Raw genomic sequence first — 26598 nt, forward strand, 5'->3', positions numbered from 1 at the left:
AAAAACGGAGCAGAGCGGGGCTGAGGGGTGGTATAAAAATCAATGAGGCTCTTCAAAGGCAACAAGAAAACCAGAGCCTTAGCCCGCAATTAAACAAGAGCGCTGGCGGCAGTCAGGGATGACACACTGCTGTTCAGGTGCCCCTCCACTTCACGGAATCAATTACAGGATCAATACAATGACATGATACAATCCCTTGATGAAAAATGCAACGTGAACTCGCTCTACCTGCGCAACACTGTGTGTTTTAAAGCTCCGTATGTTAATACGATCTCACTCAACCCTGTCCTGGGCGTACGCCCCGAAACCACGGCGTTCCCTCGCGGCCAGGAAAAGACCAGTCGCTTTTCGTAATCAACTCGGTTCTCTATCGATCCGGAAGAAGGGGGGGGGGGGGGGAGGTCTGATGTCACCTTCAAAGTATGAGCTACAAATAAACAGGATGAGGCTTTGCACTTTTCAGACTAGACGTGGGCTGTTCTGTCACACCCTGCGGCTTTACTGGGGTCAGAAGGCCCCTGCGTCGTCACGGGAACCCTCCCCCCACCCACCCCCACTTCCCAAAAGGGCAAACTCTCAGCAAGAGGGTCACAGCGCCCATCATGATTGAAAAACTCTGCAGGGTTGAACCGGGGGTGGTGGGGTTGGGGGAGTGAGGGGGGGTTGGGGGCTCCTCTAGACTGATGTTGTCCCCGACTGAGCCACTGTGTGGGGGCTGGATGGGGACACACACAAACACACACCCCACACAAACACACACCCCACACACACACACACCCTGCTGAGCCTGCTTCCGCTCAGTCCTGTCACCACGACTCACTCAGCCAGACACTGATCTCATCATCTCTCCTGCTAACTAGGCACATGGAGGCACTGAGCACATACATGACCACACAAGTGCATGAGCCTGGATGTGTTGATGTTACAGTGCAAGTCCTCAGCCAAACATGTCTTCAAGGGACACTAGGCCCTAGCGGTGACAGCGGTGGCAGTCTGACAGTCACGTCCAGCTCTGGTCAGAGTTAATGAGTCCTGACATCCATCTCATCAGGAGAAAGCAGAGGGATTCTGCCGGCGTCGCGACAACGGCCGTTGTATTCACACACAACATTGAACATTTCATTATTCTCGCATGAGCAGAGTGCATCTTACCCCCCCTGCGTTCAAACAGATACTCTGCATTTTGGGAACAAACAAACAAACGCGGGGCCTGGCGAGGTCTGTTTCGGTCTCCCCCTCCCTCCACGACTGCTCTTAAAGACCCGTCTACTGTTTTCATTTCATCCCTCCGTCGCTGACATCCTCCCTCCATCCTCGACCCCCTTTCCCCCCGCTCCCTCTGTTATCTGAAATAATGTCAGGCCTCCTCCTTAGAATCTACCCATCAGAGCAGAAAGAAGCCGGCGCTGACATTGATGAAACAGAAGAGAAGAAACACCATCTGTGCCTCGCGGTCGGAAAAGGGAGAGAGCAAGAGAGAGACAGGGAGAAAAGAGAGAGAGATGAAGAAAGAGAGAGGCAAAGAGAGAGAGAGGGAGAGAGAGGGGCTTCAAATGAAACGCTGTCTCCATCTCGTCAGGCCCTCGTCAATGCCATCTCCATCGAAAGCGCAGTGGTAATTAAATTCCAGCAGAGGTTAGGGGCAAGTGTGTCGCGCGCTGCCCTGACGGAAAGACGACACAATTCAAGTGGACAAGGGAGGGACCACGGAAGACACGACACACGGGGACATCCCCCACACCACCTGAGGAGAAACACTCAGTCATGTTGACACACACAAAGGAAGAAAAAAATATTCATTTATAAACGTACTGGGTCATTTATTACTTACATGCATCTAAACTGACCTTTCCCTAATGAGATTCTAAAAAGATTCCACGCGACCGCAGAAAGTTCTAGAACGCTTAGGGGCGTGAGTGTCTAAGTAAGAAATGGTTGGAGGAGTCCGGAGCGTATGGGTGCGTGTGTGTGTCAGCACAAATGGAAGCGTGACTCAGAGGAGGACACTGGGAGCTGTTGATCCACATTAGAGGGAAGGTAATCCAGAGCTTCACAGAAAGGCCATCCACTCAGAGCCCCCCCGCTCCTCTCTCTCTCTCTCTCTCTCTCTCTCTCTCTCTCTCAGCCCTACAGCTTCTCTCACAGACCCAAGTCAGCCTACTTACCTAGTTATAGCCCACACACACGCATCTTCACACACGTACTCCATGTTCGCTAATTAACCCCCTCCACACCCACGCACACACACGCACAAGCACACGCACACGCGTTACGGAGTTGTAATTCCCCCACACACGTATAGTCTTGTTACCTAGTTCCAACACGCATTAGTGAATCAACCTATTCTTTATCTTTTGTAAATATTGTCTTATGTGACATTTTTGTCAGTACAAATCTGGGTGTCCATTTGGTCTTGAGTGAGTTGTTTATTTTGGGAAACAAAACAAAACACAACAGCGATGACTACATTACTACATTTTCATATGCAAACTGTTAGAACGCAGTAAATAGCAGCATCGGGTAGTCAACATACTGACAACATTATTTCAAACCATCCAGAATGTGTCCATTAGTCATGGGAAACAGGCCCGATTCAGTACAAGTAGGCTGTTTTCAGACAGAGATAAGCAGTATCAAGCACCATGTCTGCTTGTAGATAAGATACAATCTTAAGATAAATTCTTAATTTCAAATGAAATCCTTAGGAACTCTATTCCAACTTCAGTTCTTTGTTGTGATGCATGTGTATTTCTGGTATTTTGCTGCCACCTACTGGACAAAGACAACATCACACTGGAATCGATTGTTCATTAGGCCAAGAGTCATGTCCCCTTCTCATGATTAACTCTTACTAAAACAGTATGACTCCAAACTCTTCGCATCACCAAGGAAGGAAGGCTACAACGCCTAATCCTTCAAAACTACAAAACGATTTATTTCAACAAAGAAAAAACTACAAATGGCGTCATTCATTCGCTCTAAACCTTGAGATGACCCCCGCTGTGGTCAGGGGATTTTAGCTGGTCTTCTGTTCCAAAGGAAGCGTCTTACTGAGACTGAGGCTGAGTCTACAGGACCCTCCTCATCCTGTGAGGTGAAGAGTGAGGCCCCCCTGGAGGCCCCTGTCCCAGTGAGGCCCCCCTGGAGGCCCCCCTGGAGGCCCCCCTGGAGGCCCCTGTCCCAGTGAGGCCCCCCTGGAGGCCCCCCTGGAGGCCCCTGTCCCAGTGAGGCCCCCCTGGAGGCCCCTGTCCCAGTGAGGCCCCCCTGGAGGCCCCTGTCCCAGGTGGTGTCTCTGGGGCGGGGAGGCCGGCCGGTCCCCAGGCCAGGGGGCCAGGCCAGGGGGCCAGGGGGCCAGGGGGCCAGGCCAGGGGGCCAGGCCAGGGGGCCAGGCCAGGGGGCCAGGGGGCCAGGCCAGGGGGCCAGGCCAGGGGGCCAGGCCAGGGGGCCAGGCCAGGGGGCCAGGCCAGGGGGCCAGGGGGCCAGGCCAGGGGGCCAGGCCAGGGGTCCAGGGGGCCAGGCCAGGGGGCCAGGCCAGGTGTCTCTGGGTCAGTACTGCAGCAGAAGCTCCAGGGCCTCCTGCTTCACAGAGGCAGCAGTGTGATGCTGCACTCCAGGCCCTCCCAGGCTGGTCTCCCAGCAGTCATATCCACAACCCCGCAGGTCCTCAATGGTGCTCTGGACCACTGAGCTCTCCGTGTCTACACACACACACGTGGGTGCACACACACACACACACACACACACACACACACAAGTTCGTACGTTCATGTGAACAACACACACAAGCACCAAACGCACACACAAAAAAAAATTGCAGTGAGCTAGACGACAGTAGTTACAGTGCCAAACTAACAACATGATTCTTTACCGGGTAACCAAACACTATCTGTACAGTCAGGTGCATGTCTCAAGGAGCAGGTGAGAGCGTTCTCTGTTTGCTCTCACGGTTTATGATTTGGCAAGAAAAGAATGAAGGCAGGGCAGTCCTGAGAGAGGCACTGGCTGTGGAGCGGGTACAGTACGCAGAAACAGGCTGAAAGGAGATCCCAGCCAACGAGACTGTTGACCCTCAACACTGGGAGCCATGGAGCCAGCCTCTACTAACACAGGAACACACTTTACCTTCTTATGTCACTCAAATCACAAGGGTTACCAGCTCAGGGCTCTTCTCAGCACAATGAGGAAGAGGGAGGGGGGGGTACAGATGGGAGGAACTTCTTAATAGCTGCGAAGCGCAAAACAGTGACACTTGCTTCCGAAAAAATGCACATCCACATCATTTGGGGCTATATTTAGGGGGTCTATGACTTATTAAAATGCAATGACATCAAGGCTGCGGGCGTAAACAAAAGCAACACTTCAAATTCAAGCAGGTTCCCAGCCCGTTTGTTTTGTGTGTGTGTGTATGTGTGTACGAGAGCGAGAGACAGAGAGCGAAAGTGAGAGAGAGAGGAGTGATAACAGCGCCCTCCAACTCATCACCCTCCCCACTCTTTAGGCTCCGTGCCCCCATGATAGCCTGTCACTCAGAGAGCAGAGTCCCGACAGGGGAGCGGGTGATTCAAGGTGACAGGGGAGGAAGTCTCCCCCAGACACACCTCAGCCCAAACCAATCTGTGCCGGGACCGTATAATCAGCCTGAGCGAGCCATTTCACACATCTCTCTCTCCTTAATGGGGTCAGCATAACGGATAGTGACAAGCAGGCCCAGAGCAGCCACACCTTGACGGAAACACAACGCATGGACCGCTCCTTACTCCATCTTATCCTGCTCGGCGGTGCCCTCCCGTGAAGGCGTTTCGATGCGCTCACCGGGGAGGAGATGGGGGGGAGGAGGTTGGGAGAGTGAGGCAGGTGGGCAGGGCTCGCAACTAACTTTTTTCCTCACGGTACCGTCCCGAAGCACAAAATGAACCGTCCCAAACTACTTGACCTGTCCCAAAATGTAAACTCGTGTTTTTGCATTTTGACATTCTGACATGGGTCTAGGTTATTTAACATTAACACTCAAATCAATGTCTGAATTTCAATGTGAATACATACACAATAGAATACACAATTTTCTTGCTTGTTTCATGGTGAGGCTAACACAATTATTGGTGTGGCTGTAGCCCAACCAGCCTTACCCTGCCGCCGCCCATATGTGGAGTAGCTCTGTCTTGGGTATCGTCAAACTTGACATTAATCTACTGAAAGTGTTTGAACGGCCAATAACCAGACCCACATGGCTTAATAAGAAAAGAGAAAAAAGAGAGAAAAAAAATCCTGACATATCACTATTGGATTTTAAGGCCAGAACGTTTTGATAAAGGTGTGTATCTACATATTAAAGCGCAATGTTGTGACAACGTTTATTTGTATTAGCTCTACATCCACAATTTTGTGAAATTCCTGACGAATTTCGCTGCTAAGAGCTAGCCGCTCGATATGGTCAATGTTTTTTGACGTTTTGTTTTGGTTTTCCGTGTGCGAATAAACCCATATGAACTGGCTATCGTTTTGGTTGCTACAAGCTTTGAGCCAGGTTGTAACATCCCTGGTTAGTCGTCCCAGTTTGGGGTGAGTGTGAGGCAGGTACCTGGTCTGAGCAGGGTGATGCCACAGCCCCCTCCCCCAGCGCCGGTCAGCTTGCTGTGGAGGCCCCTGGCCAGGGTGACCCGGCACAGCCTGTCCAGGGCTGGGTGGCCCACGCCCATCACAACCAGGTGGTGCTGGTTGATGTCAATCAGCTCCTGCAGCCAACATGGAGAAGCACCTTTGTCAATGCTAGCTAGCGACCCTGCAAGACTCACAGTTGAGCTACCCTCAGGTAACAAGGATCACAAGAAATATTACGAAGGCATTCCAAAAGGTTTGTCATCAAAAGATTATTTGTATAAAATGGTCAGTTATGGTCCTATAGATTTGCTAGTTACGGTCTAGCGACAGCAGCAAGGATGCCGTGCGGCAGACGTAGCTATCACAGAAACAGACACAATGCCCCCTTCAGGGCGCGGGTGAGGGCTACCTCCAGAACGCTGTAGTGCTCAGCCGTGCAGGACGCACTGGTCATGTCTGACAAAGTCTGCTCGCATGTACAGGAAACAGCATCCACAGACTCCAGCACTGGCGTCATGACTGAGGGAAACTACACATGGGAGAACAGCATGCAACCTGATTAGTTACTCAACAACACTAGAACACTTAATCTTACATCGACCATGTTCGGTGTCATGCCAGGCAGACAAAAATGCCTCGAAAAATCACGTTTCTGCGAAAAACGGCCTGAAAAGCCTGAACGGGGCTAATTATATTTATTAATATCTGAAGTGTAAATCGTGATTAAAACACCCTGGCCACGACACTGATAGTCTGACACGACACCCCCCCCCCTCCTACCTCTCAGCGCCGGCACACCTGCTGGCGTCGTCAAGGCAACGGCACACAGGGGCGCGGGCTGAGAGGTTCATTTCCATGTTTTATGAAGGCGCACAGCGCCAGGCCCTGGAGTGTGTTAGCCCCGCACACAAGCACCGGTCATTACATTCATTACAGAGGAGACGGCCATCACACAGGGGGAAAGCAGACTTTTTTTTTTGCACCTTGTTAATTTTGTCCTTCACTCCAGCAACAAGCACCTTGGTGCTGCGGGGGACTTTAGTGTTGGTGAGAAGGATTCTTAGCACAGGGACTCTGGAAGTGAAAAAAGCAGACGGTGAAGTGTTTTTGTGCGTCGCCATGCTCCTCGTCGGAGACCCTCAGCTCTGACTGGGAACCTCCACGCCAGCTGGGAGTCACACGTCCAGAGGCCACTGAACACAATAGAAAACGAGTGCGGGCAAAGCTTTGATGTAAACGCTGTTCGGCACGGTACCTGCTCAAAGGTGTGATCTCCCCAGAGTGGTACCTCAGAATGCCCCCTAGGACGAGTCAGAAACATAGTTAGAAATGGATGTGGATCGATTTGACGTTATAGTTTGGCTTATGCGTGTGTCTGTATGAGAAACTTGAGTAAGTAGGTGTGGGGATGTGTGGGGGTGTGTGGGGGTGCGTGTGGGGGTGCGTGTGGGGGTGTGTGTGTGGGGGAGCTGCAGTGTGGGGATGTGTGAGGGTGTGTGTGTGAGGGGGCGTGTGGGGGTGTGTGAGGGCGTGTGTGTGAGGGTGTGTGTGTGAGGGTGTGTGTGTGGGGGAGCTGCAGTGTGGGGATGTGTGAGGGTGTGTGTGTGAGGGTGCGTGTGGGGATGTGTGAGGGCGTGTGTGTGAGGGTGTGTGTGTGAGGGTGTGTGTGTGGGGGAGCTGCAGTGTTACCCCATGTTCCTACAGCGTTGTCCACCCCCGAGGGGTTCCCATGGATCATCCTCTCACCCTGGAACGCCCACCTGTTGATCAGCTGCAGGTCATCCTCCCCCCACCTGCCGACACACACACACACACACACATGCACACACACACGCACACACAGAGAGAATATTAAAGTGAGTGACATGCACAAGCCACTTTCTGACCATACTTCGACTGACCATCTCCAGTTCCTCTCCCCCACCCCCACACACCGATCCCGTGTTCCCTCTCGTTACCTGGCTGTGTCCTCCTGATTGGCCGGGGGGCAGGGGACGTCCCCGCTGGCAGACAGCAGCGCAGCAGCCAGACACACAGAGAAGGCAGCGCTGGAGCCCAGGCCTGCTCCTGTGGGCAGCTCAGACCACAGCGCCACCGTCAGGCTGGGCAGGTCGCTGTCAATCAGCCCGGAGCGCCAGGGGGGGAAAAAGACACACACACAAAAATCAATTCCAATGCATTACCGAGTGCTTGCTTTTCACCAGAGCAACAATCGTTGTACGTAAAAGCCTCAGTATGTCATTTCAGCCTAATGAGACAAGCGGAAGAGACTGGAAGATACACAGCTTTGCTTCCCATTAGGACCAGCTAGAGTTTAAACATGCGAATGAGGCCTGAACCATCGAGCTGTCGAAGTGTTTGTGGCAGCCGGCTTGTAGGCAGTCAGGAGGATAGTCTGAACTAAACCTGCTACTGGCCCCCCTCCCCCCTCCCCCCTCCCCCTGAGGGACAAGCCCATCCAGACTGGTTAGGAAGTGCTGCTGTGTGGCCCACTGCCAGACTTTCATTAGTGTCTGTCTTGTCAGAGCGCGTCTCCCCTCTAGCCCACGCCAGCGCCGTGTCAGCCATGATTACCGCCGGACCACGACTTAGATCGCTGATGCTCCACAACATCAGCCCCGCTAGCAGCTACCCCAGACACTGGCCACCCTCACCCATACATGGTCTTTATAAAGCTCTGCCTGCACTTGTATTAGCGTTTTGTTTTTCAGCTTAATGACTGCATTTATTATGTATCAGGTGGATGCGTCATGTGATGGGCCTCTTACCCTGGTCCTGCAAAGACACACAGGTAGATGTAGAGAAAGGCCAGTATGGCCATGCTGCGGGTATCCAGATTCCCATTCGACACACCGACAAAGTCATGCAGTCTTGTGACCAGTTCAGCATTTAGCTTGTTTAGGCTCTTCAGATCAGCTGTGAATCACAATGACAAAGAGCACAATTGATAACATCGTATCTTACGAATATATACTGTGTACATGTCGATCAGTAAGTCCTCTTGACGTCACTTACCAACAGAGTCTGGTAAGAGCTGCTGCAGTTCCTTCACATCCCAGCTCAGGAACGTGTCGATGTTTAAGAGGTTGATGCATACTTTGCCGTTGGATGTGGCCCGCAACCGTAAATATGTCCGTAGGTTTAAACTCACCGCCAGAGCCACCTGGATGACAGGACGAATACAATGTCTCAGTTCTCGTTTCTGTCAAAAAGCTTTTTTACAAGTCACTGGCCTCTTATCTGACTACCACCAACTACCAACACAGTGAAATCATCTTCATGAGGCCCCATGCATCCCGTAAAAAAGGTTCCACGCTCTATATGACACATGTACTGTAGGATTTGGTTCATTGAGAGGAAGGTAGTGATGCTTACCTTGCCATGCACTACCGCATGTTCGCCGTGGAGAATTGCTTTCCCCGGTGCAGAAACGATGCATTCCTTTACGTGCATTTTTAAAACCTAATGTCTGGGGACAAAGTAAAGCAACGTTCAGATACATGAATGTTTTGTTAGCTGGCTTGGTAAGTGTAAAAACCCAGGTTGTTAGCGTAACATACGGCAATTAGCTAGCAAGTTAGCCATAAGTAGAAAAGTCTGTCTTCTATGAATATTTATGATTTTTTTAAGAGCACACCAGATAACCATTGATCTTACCGGTGCACACGGGTGACAAAACTGTTAAATCCCATAATCTACTGAAGCTTCTTGGTCTGTGAATCAAGTTTTGACACTAGACAGCTGACTGTCAACACAACCACGCTAAGCATGCTTTTGCCTGCAACAACCTATCAGCGCTTGAACTCATATGTACATATCCTTCCCTATCCAATCGGCATTGCGATCTCTCCCTCGTGCCATTGGTCGTGTGATGAAGAGACCGCCCCACAATCTACGGGTGCTCCGGACAGACAGAAAACACGGTCGCTTTTATTGGTCGCTATCTTCATGTGTTCAGCTCAGTTAAGTAAAACATGGCTTCATTGATTACCAAACAAGCTCATCTACGTTGTATCTTTATGACTTGGAAATGTCTAAGTGCGAATTGGACAAATACATTATTTGGATCACAACGAAGGTGGCTGCGTATACTTATTGTATGCTATTCTATAATATCGTGTTTCTACACAGCTAACTTGCTAACGTTAAGGTTATTACGTCTACAACCTCCGCATTGTGTCCTTTCAGAAATAAGGGAGGAATTATGTGACCTTAAAACGATGAAAACAGTAGTCAATTTGATGCTCTCATTTCTATGAAAGCACAGTGATTAAAGCCTCAGTCTAACGCTGCATTACCCCTCAGTTATGCTACGGAGGGAGACAGTAAGATCCCCAAAATATACACTAAAACTGGAGACAAAGGTGGGTTTAAAACTTGGAAGCACTGCTCATTGTCACCGTTGTTCCAACTGAAACTCGCCTCATCCTCTCGCCGTCCACAGGTTTCTCAAGCACATTCACGGGAGAGAGAAGACCGAAGGAGGATCATGTTTTCGAAGCGCTTGGAACAACAGATGAGTTGGCGTCAGCTATAGGGTGAGTACATTGCAAATTACGTCAGCTATAGGGTGAGTACATTGCAAATTACGTCTTGACCCTTGACCTTGCTCTTTTAAGGGAAATTAGTTCACAATTGTCTTGTCCTCTACAGCTTGGCCAGAGAGTTTTGCCTTGACAAGGGTCATACGTTCACAGACCAGCTAGACAAGGTCTGAGTTTCAACCCTTACTTCAGTGAACTTTGGACAATTGATTAACATATACTATTGTACTTTTAACATGGTTCCAATTTCCTTAATTTTTTCCTCTCAACCCACAGATTCAATGTGTGTTACAAGACGTGGGATCAAATATTGCCACACCTCGGTCATCCGCAAGAGAAAGTCACATAAGTATGTTCAGGATTGTGTCACAACATTCCAGCATGTGTACCATTAGGATGCAACTTGGTCAAGATGTACATTTCTCTTTTTTTTTTTACAGAGAAAACCAAATTCAGTCCCCAGCCAGTAGCAGACCTGGAGAACTGGATTGATGCCTTTACACTGGAGCTTCCACCACTGACAAACTTCATATTACCTGTAAGTACTTACTGGTACTATAGAACATATCTGGACAACTTTGTGAAATGTCAGGCCAAGTCCTACAGCCCTTAAGTAGGCGTAAGGCATCACGGTCTGTTTGTAAACAGTGTGAGGAAGTCTTGGAGTCAGTCCTCGATCTGCTTATGACACTTGTGTTTCAGTCCGGAGGGAAGAGCAGTGCTGCCCTGCACGTAGCACGGACCGTGTGCCGGCGAGCTGAACGCAGGTCCGCTTCACCTGCAGCCAATTAGTCCCGACCTGCCGTTGCCAAGAGCTCCCTAACAACCAAACATTCCGATCTTGAATACTGCAGGAAAACAAGCGCAGAATCTGTTTAACTGTGATGTGTTTTTATTCCAGCGTCGCTCCCATCGTCCGCTCAGGAGAAGCAGATCCTGATGTGGCCAGATTTCTGAACAGGTACCAGTATAGCACTGGGTATACTGTATATTATATTAATAATCTGTATTCAGAACATGCTCTCCTGCTGACCAACTTCAACCTTGTGTCCTCCTTCAGACTGAGCGACTATCTGTTCACTGTGGCCAGATTTACAGCCATGAAAGAGGGCAACTCAGAGACAATCTACAGGAGGCCTGAATGACTAGTCTTTCTGAAAACAGCTGGACCTGCCAATAAGACTGAATTCATCACAGATGTGGTCATGTGAACGCATAATCATGACATTGTGTTTTTGAATAAAAAACTTGCCTGAATTGGATACAGACCCAAATCCACAGATCATTTTGTTTGATGAATGTGGATGCCATCTATTAACACAAATACTTTATGCAAAGGACTCAATCATTATTTCATTTTTAATTATGAGCATCAGGGAATTTTTTTTGTATTTTAGAATCAGCAATCATGCACACATTACTTAATATTAACTTAATCATGTATTTACAGCATGTTTATCACCATAAGAGGAAAATTATGTATTTCAGAGCAAAGTTAATAGCTGGCTTAGGAATAGACCCTTTAGAATAGTAATTACACTTCAGACAAAGCTTGATTGTATAACCAGCTGAAAGCGCATTTACTTCACTTCTCAAGATCAGACAGCCTTCAAATAGATCAGTGCTGCATCGTGTTGGCACACAACTTCAAATTTCATACTTATCGTTTAATGTCCTACCAACAGCATAGCGCATAAATTGACAACCCCCACAGCATGATATCATGCATCAGAAAACCTCCCTCACCATCATTTGCTGTGCTAAGTGACACATCTGGGCCGCCGGGCGCAAAGGCAACACCGATCCTGGTTCCACGGCTCTGTCCGGAGTGCTCCCCCCCAGCCTCACAGGATCTGGCACCACCCCTGGCTCCTCTGAGAGAGGGAGCTGGCCCAGGTCATCAGAGACAGGTTGCGCTCCTCGAAGGGCGGGTAGCGCAGGTAGGTGACGCACTCGATGCGCGTGCTCCTGAGCAGACAGGGCTTCTTGTGGGAGAAGGTGTCGAAGCTGTAGCGCCCGTGGTAGGAGCCCATCCCGCTAGAGCCTGGCACATTCAAAACACAACCCAGGGTCGTTTCAGAAACGCTGACTGACTGGGGAGGTGGTCGGGCTGCCAACTCATCCGTGGACGAAGCACAGCACCTGCCGCTGTCAGATAAACGTACACAGTCGCGATGCAGTGCCGACCAGGACTTACCCACTCCCCCGGAGGGAAGGACCACCATCAGGCTCTGCAAGATGCTGTCGTTGGAGCAGAAGCTTCCGCTGGAGGTCTCGCTCATCAGCCTGGAGATCACCTGCAGGGGAGAGAGAGAGGGGTGTGGACAGGGGGTGAGGAGGTACAGGAGGTCTCCATATCTTCACACTACGGCATAACGACACGTCACTTGATGTGGTCGCTGGTCAGGTGCGTTCGACACAGCGGTCCACAGGGCGCGGCATTCACCTTGCTGTTGCTCGAGTACGCGTACACACAGAGGGGTTTTTCTCGCTGGTTGATGAAGGCGATGGCCTCGTCCACGCTGCACACCGTCAGGATGGGGAGGACGGGGCCCAGCACGTCCTGCTGCATGATTGGGTCTGACGCCACCACCTCCATCAGGACGGTCGGAGCTGCCGGGGCATACGCAAAGGACACACAATTGAATAATAATATCCTAGAAAATCATTTCAATTGAATAATATAATAGAAAATCACAGTGACATCAACAAATAATTTCAAATGAAATTGAAAGATGAATAAAATAAAAAACTCTCCCCTACACTAGATTACCTATGTATTTCTCTGCTTCGTTCGACTGCCCTCCCACAGCCGCCTTGCCAGACCTCAAGAGCAGGTCCCGGGTGCGGTTAAAGTTCTCCAGGTTGACCATCCGGCCGAAGCTACTGGACTCCCGGGGATCTGTGCCGTAGAACTGCAGCATGCAGCAGCGCAGGGCCTGGAACAGACGGCTCTTGGCCTCCTCGTGGCACAGGACGTAGTCCGGCGCCACCATGCTCTGCCCGGCGTTCTGGAAGCGCGCCCAGGCGATGCGGCGAGCCGTGGTGTTGATGTCACACTGCTGGTCCACGTAGCACGGGTTCTTGCCGCTCAGGACCAGGGTGACGGGAGTGAGGAGGGGGGCCGCCGCCTGGGCCACCCTGATACCATCCTCCCTGTTTCCTTGGATGGACCCATGTGGGGGGGGAGATGATTAGAACCACGATTTCCCACGCAATAACACAGGGAGCTAAAGGTACAATGACGTTATTTCAGTGCATAAGTGGTGGTCTGAACTTCTCAGGGAGGTTTGTGTTTGCTCCTAGTCATTCAACTGCCTGTGAACTCTTGCTAGGCTACTGGACTAGTAATGCTACACATGGGTAGTGTATGTGGTGACTCCGCAGGAAACATGTTTACTAGCTATACAGGTAGATGCAAACTACCTGACTGAAACTAAAAATACTAGAGTTTAACCCTTTGCTCATCGTTACCTGTAAAGAACACGTGATCAAATTTCATTTCCACGACTTCAGCCAAGTCAGTCACCCCTGCAAGGATCACGTGGAAGCACTCCTTCAGAAGAGGACAGCAGAGTTTGTTAGAAGAGCAGGTCCCACATTTCAGACGGTCTCGGTTTCAAACCAGCGGGGGAAACGCCATCCCCCGGGGACACACATCAGTAGCCACTCACGTTGTCGAGGTAGGAGGGGACGAGACGGTGAAGGAGCTCAGCGGTGTGAGAGCAGTGTTCTGACGGGTTGAGGATGGCGCAGTTTCCTGCGAAAGCACAACAGATCCGACACGTGCCGCTGCGTTCACTGACACAAACCTACGACGGGCGAGACCCCCTAAATCAGATCTCCGACCATCTTTACCTGCGGCGATGGCCCCCACGAGGGGCACCAGGCAGAGCTGGGCCGGGCTGTACCAGGCCCCCACGACCAGCACCACCCCCAGGGGCTCGCTGACCACCAGAGAGTCGTCCAATGTGGTCGCCTACTCCGTCACAGGACCCAAGAAAGAGGGGCTCACGTGAGGCAGTGAAAATAAACCACAGTCATGAGTCACAGTCGTCATCAGTTGACATGCTGGGTGAGTAAAGATGGATGAGCTCAGTCTGAGCTGGGACTGAACAAGGAACGCCTGCTGAAATTCCCACCTCTAATCTCTCAGGAGAACACGCGCAACTCCCGGCAACAAAGCAAAGCATTGTGTGGAGCCGGCCCAATCAGCTCGTCTTAGTCCTACATAACACCACGTAAACAAGGCCGGGGCGTGTGTGGATAGCTTTTCCATACGACAACCCATGTTCTCCTTACTCCTTTTTCATGCAAGCGCCATCTTACCAGGTTTTTTTCAACCCGTTGTGGCTCCATCCACTTCCTGAGGTTGTTGATGGCGTAGAGAGCCTCGTTCTTCACCGGCATCAGCTCTGACAACACCGTCTCAAACCGGGGCTGGCACACCACAGCAAAACAACAACAGCACGTGTCAGAAACACTGTTTAGCATAACCGCCAATAGTCCCCCGTACAAGGAGACCAGACGTTTCACGTCATCAGCGCCAGGAGTGTTTCTCACCTTGTGGAGGTCTCTCCCGAGCGCGTCCACAAAGTCACACTCGTGCTCCGTCAACATGCGCAGGATGGCCTCCAACTGGGCCAGCCTGAAGCTCTCCTTCAGAGTGCGTCCAGCCTGAAAGGCAGCTCTCGCCCTCTTCAGAAGCTCAACAGTCTCCAGAGCATTGGTCTTCAAGCAGGGCTCCCCAAGTCTGGTCCTGCACCACACAGACAGGTCACTTTTTCCACTGTAAACATCGCCTACCTTTCAAATGTGGGGCAAAGTCAGGGCAAATTACAGACGAATACTACCATTATTAACCATGCCCCACCCTCTTGAGCTATACCTCACTACTTTATTTCCATGATCACATTTAGTACCGTCTGCATGTTAGCCGTCCGTTCCTCTTGCATGTATAACACGCTCTGGCTTTTCCACCCATGTTGTTCCTGTACAGTAATTCTGTGAAATGTGGGCCTCTTAAATATGTTTGCAGTTTTAAATCTGTTTAAGGGCCTAGTAAGGACAGCCCACAGAGTAAGGGGAGATTGTCAAGAGAATTCATCCAATCAGAAAATGAGTACAAAGACAGCCATCAGAAAATGGTACCCCAAATGTATACCTTCAATCACCTACGCTGCACTTGGCGACACTGATCAAAACTAATGTTTACGCTGTTGTCAGTGAAACTCAAAATTACAATAAACTTAACATGTTCAAGAATCCTTTACAAAGTAGTGTACAGAATCGGAATAAGTCTCCAAAGTTTTCCTCGCACACTTACCTGCGTAAGGCTTTGAACCATCGCGTTGGAGAAGGACTTGGCGGACTGCTCATGATTCACGGAATGGTCAATTGTTGATTTTTCCCCAAGGCCCGTGATATAAGGAACGCTGTACACCCTCAGCCTTTGTAAAGTTTCGATTCGAGCCTGCGCACTAACACCATAATCCACTCACCCAAACGTTTGCTAAAATAATCGCTTGTTGTCCAAAATGGACTAATTTAACCTGTCCGTGTCATATAAACTCTGAGGCGTCTGCTTATTGGTCATTGTTTGAATTTGCGCTGCAGCGCTCAATACTGGATGACGAAAATCAGAAATACCAACAGGTGCATGAAATGATGATAACGATGCGTTCATAAATCTGAAACGCCAAGCCACATCTGACTTTATCGGGACTAACTTTGCACTTTAAAACCGAGTAAATGATATAACATAAGCACGTTTGGGATGTTAAAGATTTTTTAATGAATGGTTAACATACATGACTCAATGTTAATGTTTTACAGCAGAGATAATATCATATCTTACACGTTTCACACAGGAGCCTTTTCAACAACTTTATATCACATAGTGCAACCTGTTTAAAAGACACTTTTAAAAAGGAGACTGTTCGAAAGGACCACGATGACCAATTCCTGGATTTTTTTTGAATTTATAAAAAAGAGTTGATACTCATATAGCTAGATTTCATGACATCATTTAAAATTGATGAGAATTATCATCATACACATTAGCTTATGAGGTATCTGTCAGTGTCTCTCTCACTAGGAACAAGTCTCAATGAAGCTCGATTTTTATGTAGCGTTACAATTTTTAAGCCACATAACACTGCTTAAATATTTATTTTTGAAAGGGGTAGTTCTACAACACGCATTGATAAGGCCAAAATGATGAGTAAAATGTTGCATTGCCGACAACACCATAAATAGGGAAATAGCTGTCATAGAGAGAAAAAATTGTTCCGATTGCCTCCATTTGCGGAATGACTTTAATTTAACTTAAATAGAGAGACAACGCACAGTACAGACGATTTTAATACCAACTGCCACTTCACGCAGAGACAGGTCACAGATTTCGGCCCATGGATCTTTTAGGTAGAATAGCATTAAACCACTGGGGACACTATTGGCTGCATACTGGTCAAATCTGCGTGGGAAAGGTGTGGTTACATTTCAGTTAAGCAGGTGATCAACCAACCCATGACATCATGTAGCAGGGCTTGCTCCTTTTCTGAACTCAGTTCCGCATGGCTATAAGGTCCACTGACGCGAGAGCATCCTTTCAGTCACTGAGAAATGAAACCAGACGGTTGTTGGTTGGTGGACTGGTGATGGAGGGTGTCGCTGTAGGATCTCTGCTGGCTCCTCAAAGCTGGATCAAGAATCCTAACAAATGCCTTTATCTGTATTTATGGCTTGGTTCCAAGAGACGCAGGAACACTCGAGATGGAACACTCGAGATGGAACACTCGAGATGGAACACTGCAGATGGAACACTCCAGATGGAACACTCCAGAAGGAACACTCCACATGGAACAGGACGCGTGAGAATGGGACATACAGGAGGCACTCGGTGTCATGTGACAAATCGTCGGTTGAATCCTTGCAGACGGACTACGGTTCTTCATCGATGACTTCACTGTGACAGACTCTGTGGGGCTGTGTAACCACCGGAAACACAGACTAGCGGCGTTCTAGCGCCGCAGTTTGGAACAGCAAATCATAGCGAAAGCATTCCAGTGACGACGTCCAATCTGTTTATCTAAAGAAAAAAAGAACTGAAGTGAATACTCTTAAGATGTGACATCCTGGTCTGTGTCAGACGACATGAGGAACATGTGAAATCGCTTTTAGTATTATAATTGCATTGCTGTGCAATATCTGAAGTTCTTATCAGGGTGCACGGTCACATAGAGGAGAGACAAGGGGGAAGGGCATTCAGGAAAAGGGTTGTGTTTACAGAGAGATCAGCCAAGTCGTCCATATTTCACACGTCGATTAACAAGGGACACAATATCCACATATGGAAACAGGCATGGACACATGACCTGGTCTAGTCATGTGACCCTGTCTAGTCATGTGACTTGGTCTAGTCATGTGACCTGGTTTAGTCATGTGACCTGGTCTAGACCAGTCCTCCTTCATGATTGTTGTTGAACATGAGGCAGTGATTTGTCGTCTCTTTATAAAAAGGTGCTTTCATCATGTTCCACAAAGACTCGGAAAGTTGCCCGGATAATATACTCCAGTATAATAAAACATCCCTTGGTCTTGCTCGTGTGGAGAGTCATTTTGCGTGTCTAATGGCTTGCATTGCATCTATATTGCTTTCCAGTTCACTTGACATGGGAGTGTTAGATCCGAGTATCGACAGATCCAGGCCTGAGAGAGAGTGAAAGACAGGGTTCTGGGGAGGGTTGAATTTCAGTGGGGGTGGTAAGAGTGGAGGACAGAGCAAGCTCTCCAATCAGACAGCTCGGATGACTTTCTTTCCTTTCCGCTTCATCAGAAAGTCCACGAATTCACACTCAAAGCGACGGGTGCCCTTTAAAAAAAAGAAACTTAAAAACGTTGTCATGGTAACCTGGGAAGAAACGGGGCAGGGAGCCCTTGGGTGGAGGTTTGGGGGAGGGGGGTCTCCCTGGCTGAGGGCGGGGGAGGGGGGGGGTGGAACTAATCTGTCTTGGACTGGCTGAGACGAAGGGGGATGGAGTGCTCCGCCGACTTGATTTGTTCCGGGCAAGCCTGACCCCTAAGCCTGGATAAGGGGGCTTTCCCCAACCCCCTGGCCTCCAGGCTGCCCCAGTTAGGAGAGCTCGAAGCCTGTGTTCATGCTGATGGCGTAGCGCAGCTTGTCCCTCAGGATGCTCTTCTTGCTGTAGTTGGGCAGCTTGAGCAGGTTGAAGCAGGTGGAGGAGGTGGGCAGGCGACCTCCAGGCTCCTTCTTCCTGATGGTGAAGAAGCCGCGGAGGACACTGCCCAGGGTGTCCCCGGTGTCCTGGAGACACACAGACAACCGCAGATAAACAACAGCAGATAAACAACAGCACATAAACAGCAGATAAACAACTGCAGATAAACAACAGCTCGTAAACAACATGTCCCCCTGTTGACGTTGGTGATAAAAAAAAAATACAAAAAGGAATCTCACCTGATCATCAGAGACCTCCACACAGCGGATGGAGAACGGGGGCTTGAGGTAGGCGAACCCTAAGAGGGGCGGTCTGGAACAGCTGGTAACAAACTACCAAACACAAACAACAACAGAGGCTTCACCTGTGAACACGGTCACCTCTGAACACGGTCACCTAAAAACAACCCCTCACAGCCTCCTTAGAGGCTGGCTGTGGAGGGGAGGCTGGCTGTGGAGGGGAGGCTGGCTGTGGAGGGGAGGCTGGCTGTGGAGGGGAGGCTGGCTGTGGAGGAGAGGCTGGCTGTGGAGGGGAGGCTGGCTGTGGAGGGGAGGCTGGCTGTGGAGGAGAGGCTGGCTGTGGAGGGGAGGCTGGCTGTGGAGGAGAGGCTGGCTGTGGAGGGGAGGCTGGCTGTGGAGGAGAGGCTGGCTGTGGAGGAGAGGCTGGCTGTGGAGGGGAGGCTGGCTGTGGAGGGGAGGCTGGCTGTGGAGGGGAGGCTGGCTGTGGAGGGGAGGCTGGCTGTGGAGGAGAGGCTGGCTGTGGAGGGGAGGCTGGCTGTGGAGGAGAGGCTGGCTGTGGAGGAGAGGCTGGCTGTGGAGGGGAGGCTGGCTGTGGAGGGGAGGCTGGCTGTGGAGGAGAGGCTGGCTGTGGAGGAGAGGCTGGCTGTGGAGGGGAGGCTGGCTGTGGAGGAGAGGCTGGCTGTGGAGGGGAGGCTGGCTGTGGAGGGAGGGTCAGCGAGGCTCACCTTGAGGAACATGGCCCTCTCCTCAGCGGTGAAGTCACTGGCCAGGATGTCCCACAGCCAGATGATGACCCTGTGACTGCTGTGGAAGCCGCCGTAGTAAACAGTGTGTTTCCTGGAGACCAGAGGTGGAGATTGTGAGATTGTCTTTGTATGTACTGTATGAGGACAACAATAAACAATTGCACGCCAATGATACACCGGGAAGACAGAGGGGTCACGCACTTGAGGTCATCCAGGTCGATCTCGGCGTTGTCCCCGGAGACGAGGCGCTGCACTTCCGGGGTGGAGAACATGTGCAGCCACTCTGGGTTGATGATGCTGCGGAAGCCCCTGATGAAGGCGGCCGTCTGCTCCTTGATCTGGGTGTGCATGCGGAAGTGGGCCATCAGGTGGATGTAGCTGATCCTGCAGGGGAGGGGAAGACAGGGGAGGGGAGGGGAGGGGAGGGGAGGGGACAAAGTCAGGGATGTATGGAGCAAGAATAGGAGTTTTCGACCCTAACAAGGGTGTTTGACAGCTGAAATGCCAAAACATTAAACCAAACCAGACATGCGTCGACTCACTTGTTTTCATTGGTGACACACATGGTCTTCCCCCCCGGTATCAGCTCGTGACAGACCAGCTGTGAAGGAACACACGCAGAGCGTTAAAGGTGTGTCTCTTCCTGTACCTTCACATTTCTACGTGTTCTTGGAAGGCGAGCCCTCACCTGTCCCATGACGTCCTCGTCATACGATAACGTCAGTCCCAGGTCGCCGACGTCCCCGTCATAGCGCTGCGACGCGAACGACCAGATCGACCAATCACAAGACGACAAACAGGAGGAGAGAAAACCAGGACGTTGTAGAAAGTGAGCGAACAAGGACATCAAAGTGGTATTTCTGGGTCTTCAAGGAGACATTTACATTTGACCTTTTATTCATTTAGCAGGCACCTACAGGAATATAAAAAGTAGATATAAATATAAAAATATAGAAGTAGACTACAGAGGGCCAAGGATCAGAAGTGCATAGTTCTAACGGTATCTTGGTGGTCAGAGTCAAGACACCGTATTTAACGGCCACAGCAACCACTGACCTTGATGGAGGTGAGGTTCTTGTAGAACTCAGAGTCCAGCGACGGCAGCTCGTCTATGGAGCTGTAGAAGGTGGTGTGGTGGTGACCGAGGACCTGGCTGAGGAAGAAGGAGGCGAAGGGCACGTCCACCACGATGCCCTGGACACACAGAACGCAGGTCCACGGTCAAGCTCAAGGTCAGACATTTACATTCAGTCATTTAGCAGACGCTCTTATCCGGAGAGTTTTGTTGGTCGTACCTCATACATGGCTTTTCCCAGCATCTTCCCCACAAACTCAAAGAGCTGCAGGTGGTTCTCGTGAATGTAGGATGTCGGGGAGGGGTATAGTCTTTCGTTTCCACTGGTGGTCTGTGAACAAAATAATAACATCAAATCATCATCAACACCATCGTCATCAGCAGGAAGTCAATCGCCACGGTTACCAGACAGCTGAAAGAGCTCAGTACCCTGAAGAGATTGAGCGCTGGGTTGAAGACTTTCTTGATGATCTCTTCCAGGAACTCCTTGAAGACTCCGTCCTGGTCGATTCCAGCCTCGTCCACCCCCAGATCGTTGACGAACTTCACGCGTATGACCCCTTTAATGGAGTTGACAGGCAGCCGACGGAGCTGGTCATATCCATCCTGGACAGACACACACGAGGGGTCAAAGGTTAGCGTCTGGCGGAGACTGTTGTTGCCGCTGCCTGTACAGTAGAAAGAAAGGCAGCTTCATACCTCTAGCATTCGTGAGCGGCGAATGGTGATGTGGGTAACGTGGGGGGAGGCGGAGCTTGTCTCCACCAATCCCAGGCTCTCCTTCTCCTTGGTAACAATGTTCCGGAACAACAGGACCCTCTAAAAGGCAAGAACGACCAATCAGACGCATCACAGGCTGACCGAATGGAGGACAAGAAACTAAACCAATGTTCTAGAAGATGGGTATTTTCACCCGCGGTTCCCCTTACGTTCTTGTGAGGGATAACGTGAGGAATGTACTGCAGTATCAGCTGTGCTCTCCTCTTCCCCTTCTCCAGCTCCTGGAACAGTAAGCTCGGTTTCAAGTCCCTGGAGGAACCGGAGGAGAGATTAACAGCCAATAACACCACTACCGTCAGCCAGCGCTCCACAGTGATCCTCTGGGGACAGCACCGATTCGGGGCAGTCTGGATCTGTTCGTTTATCGTGTTATCAAGGCCGGTCACTCACTTGCGCAGCCAGTGGTCCTCAGGGGAGAACTTTCTCCTGCAGTCCCTCTCGTAGAGCACCATCTGCCAGCCATGGACGCTGTGGAACAGGTCCAGCTTCTCCCCCTTGGCATTTTCTGTCACAAACATGATTAGCTTACTTAGCTTAGCTGACAGCTGACGCGGAGGGAAGGGGGGGGTTGGAGCAGGGAAGACACTTACCCAAGATGCCATCCCACACCATCTTGTACACGAACGTGTTCAGGAAGAAAGATATGGTGACGAGCTCTTCAGTCTTGAATGAAATCTGCTCCTCGTACACCTCGATGTCATCCAGGATGCTGCGGCAAACAGAAGGAGACAGGGGTGAGTCGCTGCCACCCAACGAGCCCACCGTTCGTCCACACGAATGTGCTCGCATGCGATTTTTATCTCGCTCTCGTAACGGAGAGTTTCGATTGGACGGGAAAGTTTGGGGGGGCCTACGTGATGAGGTGTCGCGAGCAGTCGCAGAAAAGCATGAGCATGGCCAGGAGCTGCTTGGACTCGTCCGTGTCGTTGTTCAGACACTCCATGAACAGCTTGAGACCCCCCTGAGGGCCCAGCTCACAGATGAACGCCCACAGCTTAGGCAGCAGGTCGTCCAGGTAGGTCAGGCCTGAGGAAACACCAAGGGGGCAGAGTGAATCAGTGTGCTGTGAGTGTGTGTGCGAGTGTGTGTGTGTGCGCGAGTGTGTGTGTGTGTGAGTGTGTGAATGTGTGTGTGTGTGTGTGTGCGCTGAGACACTTACCAGTGAGGATCTGCAGTCGTATCTGTGTGAGGGTGGTGAGGGCCGTCTGGTAAAGCACACAGATGCTGCACACCTTCTGCACCTCCACAGAGTCTACCCTCTTCCCCCCCACTGGCTTCAGAATGTTCCGGACGGACGCCGACTTCTGGAACGCCCGCTTGAAAAGGTCTAGGGGAAATGATTTCATTATTTATTCGTCGCGAACTGCTCATCCAAACAACTTCCCAGCATTGCCTGTCCTTGGGTCCTGGGCAATACGCCTGCTGCATTTCAAATGCTGTCTTTACAGTTCGATGTGACTCACTCTTGACTGGCAGGTTGTTCTGCGACGTGGTTGGCTGCTGAGGTGGAGGGGCGGGCTCCTGGCTCTCTAGTTTCTTACTGAGGACGTCAGAGAAGAGAGTCCTGATCACAGGAACACCCCACAGGTACTGGAGCTGCCTGGTGACCAGCGGCATGGACTCATTCAGGCTGGGGAGGAGAAGAGAAGAGGGGGGAAATAAGGGAGAAACAGAGACATGAGTCTTTTGATTTTCCTTATGATTGATTCCACATTCAGACTGGGAGGTTCTCCTACCCACCCGTAGTCTACAGTTTGGGAGAACCAGCCAAGCACCGGGTGCCAGTGTGTGAGGTTGGACTTCTTCTGGGAAACGTATCTCTGGCAATAGGACAGCATGTCAGTGAGGTCCTTCACAAAATGGTTGGCCTCCTCCTCCAGCACCTTCTCACTGAGGAAGCCCAAGTGGATCAGGTTTCCTACAGAGGACAAGCAGATCACAGATCAATACAAATCAAATGACCTAGGAAAGGGGACAGTCGGACAAATTCGACAGCAAGCATCTCCGGAACGTCTACAAAAATAACCCATAAACCTCCGACCTTCAACCTCCTTCAGAGCCCCATAAAATGAATCTACGTCCAACATCAAACCATCAAATCTCTCCTACCCAGCAGGCAGAGGGTGTGGCTTCCCTCCAAGCACACACAGATGTCTCCACACTGCTCCTCACGGCTGAGGAACAGGATGAACTTCCTCAGGAGGTCATGAGTCTGGATGGAGGCCATGCACTGTGTCCAGGAAGCACACACGGAACCAGAGCCAATCACAATCCACCTCAAAACGGAATTCAGCAGACCTACATGTGGCCGTCAGTAAAAGTGAGTGTTTACCTCTGGGGTGAGCACGCTGAGGTGAGATACGACGGCTGGGACAGACATGATGTGGAGGAGGAAAGATCTCAGGAGGTTGTCCGAGAAGTGAGCAGCGATAACTGGTCTGGAAACAGAAACAGGCTTTTAACACTGTGCATTCTCCTGTCCCTGTTTCTATAGACTGAAACAGGCTCTGAACACTGTGCATTCTCCTGTCCCTGTTTCTATAGACTGAAACAGGCTCTGAACACTGTGCATTCTCCTGTCCCTGTTTCTATAGACTGGCCCATCAATGTGAGCCAGAGCACTGTCCTAAGCACAATGTGATAAAAGGTCCAAATCAAAATAAGAAAAACAACAACCTTGGAGGAAGACAAATCTTGGGTAGGCCTGCTCACTACTGCCTAAACACAGACTACATTTATTCAAAAGTGGACTAAAGGTCCACTGACAACACACCTTAGTGACAGTGTAAATATTGCTGTAAGTGTTCCCTTGGAGAGAGAGGGCCTGGAGCGGGCCAATCCATTGGTGAGAAGAATCTAACATAGGAAAGATTAGCGGTTAAGAACACAAATGGCGGTGCTGAAGTCGTATGACTGACGAGCGAGGGAGAACAAGCGCACCTGCAGAACAGAGTAGAATCCTTTTTGATTCAAATGTCCCATGATGTTTTCGCAGATACGAGTCAGCGCTGGTCTGAGAGCTTCCCCTGGCGTGGTGAGAAAAGGGAAACGTGTATCGTTGTGTTTGTCAGACAGCACACCGCACATTGGAAGAGAAACATGTTAACTATCATTTGGTTTTAGTGTGGGACTGACCTTTTCCTCTCATTATCTTCCAAGTTGAGGGGTCAGTGAAGGTCACCAACATGGTGAGATACAGAGTCACTAGTTTGTTGTCCTGCAGGATGTCAGGCTGAGGGACACAGCAGGATATGATGCGTTATTACATTCCAACGCCCCAAATCATTGACCTTCAATCAGGAAAACCGTTCAAGTGACTAGATTCACGGTACCTTCAACTTCTTCAACAACTGACAGCAGACCCACAGAACGTCTTTTATCTGTTTGATCCAAGCGATGGTAAGGTCTTTGGAGAGAGCCAAGGACACATACCAAACCTGAAAACCAACAGAAATATGAAAAGTTATTAGGATCTGTACAGAAATAAATCATTTAAGTAATCCAAAGTTGTCAGTTACAGACTTACTTTGGGCTCGTTTTCAACCTCCATACTGGCAAGTATAGAACGGCAAAGCTTCTCAAACCGCTGTTAATCCAAAAGAAAGTTTCAATTCATTCATGCAAACAGCACCGAGCACCATATTTCTAGGAGTTTTTAACGCTGGTTTGATAAATACCTGCTAAAAATATGAATCGCTAAATGACTACCATTATAACAAATAAGCCAACTCACCAGCTTATCATCTTGGCAATATATAAATAATAACTTCCGTGCAATTTTAAAAATGGATAGTGCGTTTCTTTTTGATGTCCCTGCATCAGAGGTTAGAAAGAAGTCATCCACGTCTTTCCTGTTGAGACAGAAAGAGAACATGCATCTCATGAAGGAAGAAAAAGCGCATACGGCTCAGAAAGACCAAATAACAAGACTTCTGAGTCTACTAGTCATCACGGTTCATGACGGTAGCCTATTATGACTAAATGTATTGAGAGAACTAACCGTATTTGCTTCTGGAGTCTGCAGCGGCAGAGGAATCTTCTAACGAGGGCCTGGATTAGCGTAGCCGCTCTCTCCTTCTCTTTGTAGCCCTTTCTCTCCTCACGTGCCAGTCTGGCTTTATCCAGGAACTCTGACTTCGAACTCTGAGTTGCACTAAACATTGTGCACCCCTGATAAAACGACAAGTAAAAAGGATAGGTTTAGGGGGCGGGGGGGGGGGGGGCAATAGCACCTTGTTGACAATATTATTTGGTCATATTATTTGATTTGACAGTATTGTGAGATATTTTTTGATTCCTACTACGAGTGTATTGGCATGATGATGATGTCCAAACATCATTCTAACCGGTTGGCTTTCCTTACCCTTCTGTGTAATTTCCCTGCTGGTGTATTCTGGACCTTGTGACTCACGAGGCACTTCTCCAGTCACTTAAGCATTATCTATATCGACCTACAGAATAGCCCAGCGAAAACTGTTCGATCTGTCATCTCTGTGGACAATAACAAAATACATATTTAAATAACATCAACATATTCTAATGCATGGATTTGCACTGTCTTCAACAAGTAAGGCATTGCATAAACGCACATTATGAACCGTTTATATCGTTTATACCGTTACTCACTTCCCTGGTAATTGGTATTATGTTTTCTTGCAACCTACTGTAACTACTTCTAGAAAGCAAAGCTAGCGCTAGCTAGATAGCTTGACAGCGCACACTAATGGATACCACTAGCTAACAAGATAGCTAATAGCTAGCTGGCAAGCATAACACTTCGTCACACCAATGTCATTCTATAAAGAAAAGCGTTTTCACGATAAATCAACGATGTTGACCCGCACTAAACAAAACATTATGATTGTCTGCCAATGACATCATTATTGTAAGAGGCCATAAGTTTTGCGGTTTCAATATGTAAACAATAACAGAAGATTCTTACAGTAACTGCAGCCATTAATCCTCCCACTGTCGCACTGAAAACATTCCGAGTTGGATATCACTTTGCCATGGTGATAATCGTTGAACTTGATCAAATCTTCATATTGCATTGTTTGACAGTGGAATATTTGGTTTGTATTCAATAAACACCAGCACAGTGTCAGATACGCAGAAGCACTGCTTGTGGGATATCACGTTCGACTGCAATTGCTAGGTCGCGGCTAGAGTGCGTGTGGAACATTTCTTACTGGTCATGTGGACCAGGGGACGAAGATCTGTTACTCTTTCAAGTACGGAAATTAATTTATATTCTAATATTACATTTAAAGAGCATTTTAATCCGTTGTAATCCCTAATGATTGGACAAGTCAAACGCATTCGGTAACAACAAGGAGCATAGCATTTAATGTTTTTTGGGTGCACCGCCCCAAAAAA

At 49.6% G+C, this 26598-nt stretch overlaps 5 protein-coding genes across 5 annotated transcripts in view; 2 read left to right on the forward strand and 3 right to left on the reverse strand.

The window, feature by feature from the left end:
• Positions 1 to 3228, forward strand: part of trpv4 (transient receptor potential cation channel, subfamily V, member 4) — a 53111-nt gene extending 49883 nt beyond the window's left edge. The window contains 1 exon segment of the mRNA XM_067230934.1: positions 3132 to 3228. Coding sequence (XP_067087035.1) covers positions 3132 to 3228 — 97 coding nt within the window.
• A 280-nt stretch (positions 3229 to 3508) lies between these two features.
• On the reverse strand, positions 3509 to 9351 carry mvk (mevalonate kinase). Its single transcript, XM_067231453.1, has 11 exons — positions 9256 to 9351; positions 8974 to 9067; positions 8614 to 8761; positions 8367 to 8514; positions 7557 to 7712; positions 7288 to 7391; positions 6854 to 6899; positions 6582 to 6672; positions 6008 to 6127; positions 5579 to 5732; positions 3509 to 3698 (listed from the first exon to the last, which is right to left on the reverse strand). Exons 2-11 carry the CDS (start codon positions 9049 to 9051, stop codon positions 3547 to 3549), a joined length of 1197 nt encoding a protein of 398 aa, XP_067087554.1. The 5' UTR covers positions 9052 to 9067; positions 9256 to 9351; the 3' UTR covers positions 3509 to 3546.
• Positions 9352 to 9542: 191 nt separating this feature from the next.
• mmab (metabolism of cobalamin associated B) lies at positions 9543 to 11410 on the forward strand. The gene is made up of 9 exons (XM_067231435.1): positions 9543 to 9676; positions 9904 to 9962; positions 10043 to 10136; positions 10252 to 10309; positions 10419 to 10491; positions 10583 to 10680; positions 10845 to 10909; positions 11044 to 11103; positions 11203 to 11410. Exons 1-9 carry the CDS (start codon positions 9573 to 9575, stop codon positions 11285 to 11287), a joined length of 696 nt encoding a protein of 231 aa, XP_067087536.1. The 5' UTR covers positions 9543 to 9572; the 3' UTR covers positions 11288 to 11410.
• A 107-nt stretch (positions 11411 to 11517) lies between these two features.
• Positions 11518 to 15614, reverse strand: aldh3b4 (aldehyde dehydrogenase 3 family, member B4). Its single transcript, XM_067231424.1, has 10 exons — positions 15469 to 15614; positions 14706 to 14901; positions 14472 to 14582; positions 14001 to 14121; positions 13817 to 13902; positions 13617 to 13698; positions 12916 to 13305; positions 12589 to 12755; positions 12340 to 12439; positions 11518 to 12186 (listed from the first exon to the last, which is right to left on the reverse strand). Exons 1-10 carry the CDS (start codon positions 15519 to 15521, stop codon positions 11987 to 11989), a joined length of 1506 nt encoding a protein of 501 aa, XP_067087525.1. The 5' UTR covers positions 15522 to 15614; the 3' UTR covers positions 11518 to 11986.
• A 307-nt stretch (positions 15615 to 15921) lies between these two features.
• Positions 15922 to 26353, reverse strand: ube3b (ubiquitin protein ligase E3B). The gene is made up of 28 exons (XM_067231516.1): positions 26165 to 26353; positions 25586 to 25713; positions 25223 to 25392; positions 24956 to 25073; positions 24749 to 24808; positions 24555 to 24659; positions 24358 to 24454; positions 24163 to 24248; positions 23996 to 24078; positions 23555 to 23660; positions 23332 to 23452; positions 22963 to 23140; positions 22686 to 22852; positions 22382 to 22549; positions 22077 to 22248; positions 21813 to 21931; positions 21613 to 21727; positions 21372 to 21471; positions 21142 to 21261; positions 20872 to 21048; positions 20663 to 20773; positions 20424 to 20561; positions 20056 to 20121; positions 19910 to 19968; positions 19569 to 19751; positions 19347 to 19458; positions 18622 to 18714; positions 15922 to 18468 (listed from the first exon to the last, which is right to left on the reverse strand). Exons 3-28 carry the CDS (start codon positions 25381 to 25383, stop codon positions 18277 to 18279), a joined length of 3207 nt encoding a protein of 1068 aa, XP_067087617.1. The 5' UTR covers positions 25384 to 25392; positions 25586 to 25713; positions 26165 to 26353; the 3' UTR covers positions 15922 to 18276.
• Positions 26354 to 26598: the final 245 nt, after the last annotated feature.

This window comes from Osmerus mordax, chromosome 28 (assembly GCF_038355195.1).
Source record: "Osmerus mordax isolate fOsmMor3 chromosome 28, fOsmMor3.pri, whole genome shotgun sequence".
Classification (NCBI taxonomy): domain Eukaryota; kingdom Metazoa; phylum Chordata; class Actinopteri; order Osmeriformes; family Osmeridae; genus Osmerus; species Osmerus mordax.

Coding starts and splice junctions, on each gene's coding strand:
- ube3b (XM_067231516.1), bottom strand. CDS start 25,383: ATGTTTAGTGCAACTCAGAGTTCGAAGTCAGAGTTCCTGGATAAAGCC. Junction 21,049..21,141: donor GCCGCTCACGAATGCTAGAG/GTATGAAGCTGC, acceptor GTGTCTGTCCAG/GATGGATATGACCAGCTCCG. Junction 18,715..19,346: donor AGAGGGCCATGTTCCTCAAG/GTGAGCCTCGCT, acceptor TGTGTTTGGTAG/TTTGTTACCAGCTGTTCCAG.
- mmab (XM_067231435.1), top strand. CDS start 9,573: ATGGCTTCATTGATTACCAAACAAGCTCATCTACGTTGTATCTTTATG. Junction 10,910..11,043: donor TGCCGGCGAGCTGAACGCAG/GTCCGCTTCACC, acceptor TTTTTATTCCAG/CGTCGCTCCCATCGTCCGCT. Junction 11,104..11,202: donor GTGGCCAGATTTCTGAACAG/GTACCAGTATAG, acceptor GTCCTCCTTCAG/ACTGAGCGACTATCTGTTCA.
- mvk (XM_067231453.1), bottom strand. CDS start 9,051: ATGCACGTAAAGGAATGCATCGTTTCTGCACCGGGGAAAGCAATTCTC. Junction 6,900..7,287: donor CAACGCTGTAGGAACATGGG/GTAACACTGCAG, acceptor GACTCGTCCTAG/GGGGCATTCTGAGGTACCAC. Junction 5,733..6,007: donor AGCACTACAGCGTTCTGGAG/GTAGCCCTCACC, acceptor TGTTGGCTGCAG/GAGCTGATTGACATCAACCA.
- aldh3b4 (XM_067231424.1), bottom strand. CDS start 15,521: ATGAGCAGTCCGCCAAGTCCTTCTCCAACGCGATGGTTCAAAGCCTTA. Junction 14,122..14,471: donor AACGGGTTGAAAAAAACCTG/GTAAGATGGCGC, acceptor GTGACGGAGTAG/GCGACCACATTGGACGACTC. Junction 13,903..14,000: donor CGTGGGGGCCATCGCCGCAG/GTAAAGATGGTC, acceptor GTGCTTTCGCAG/GAAACTGCGCCATCCTCAAC.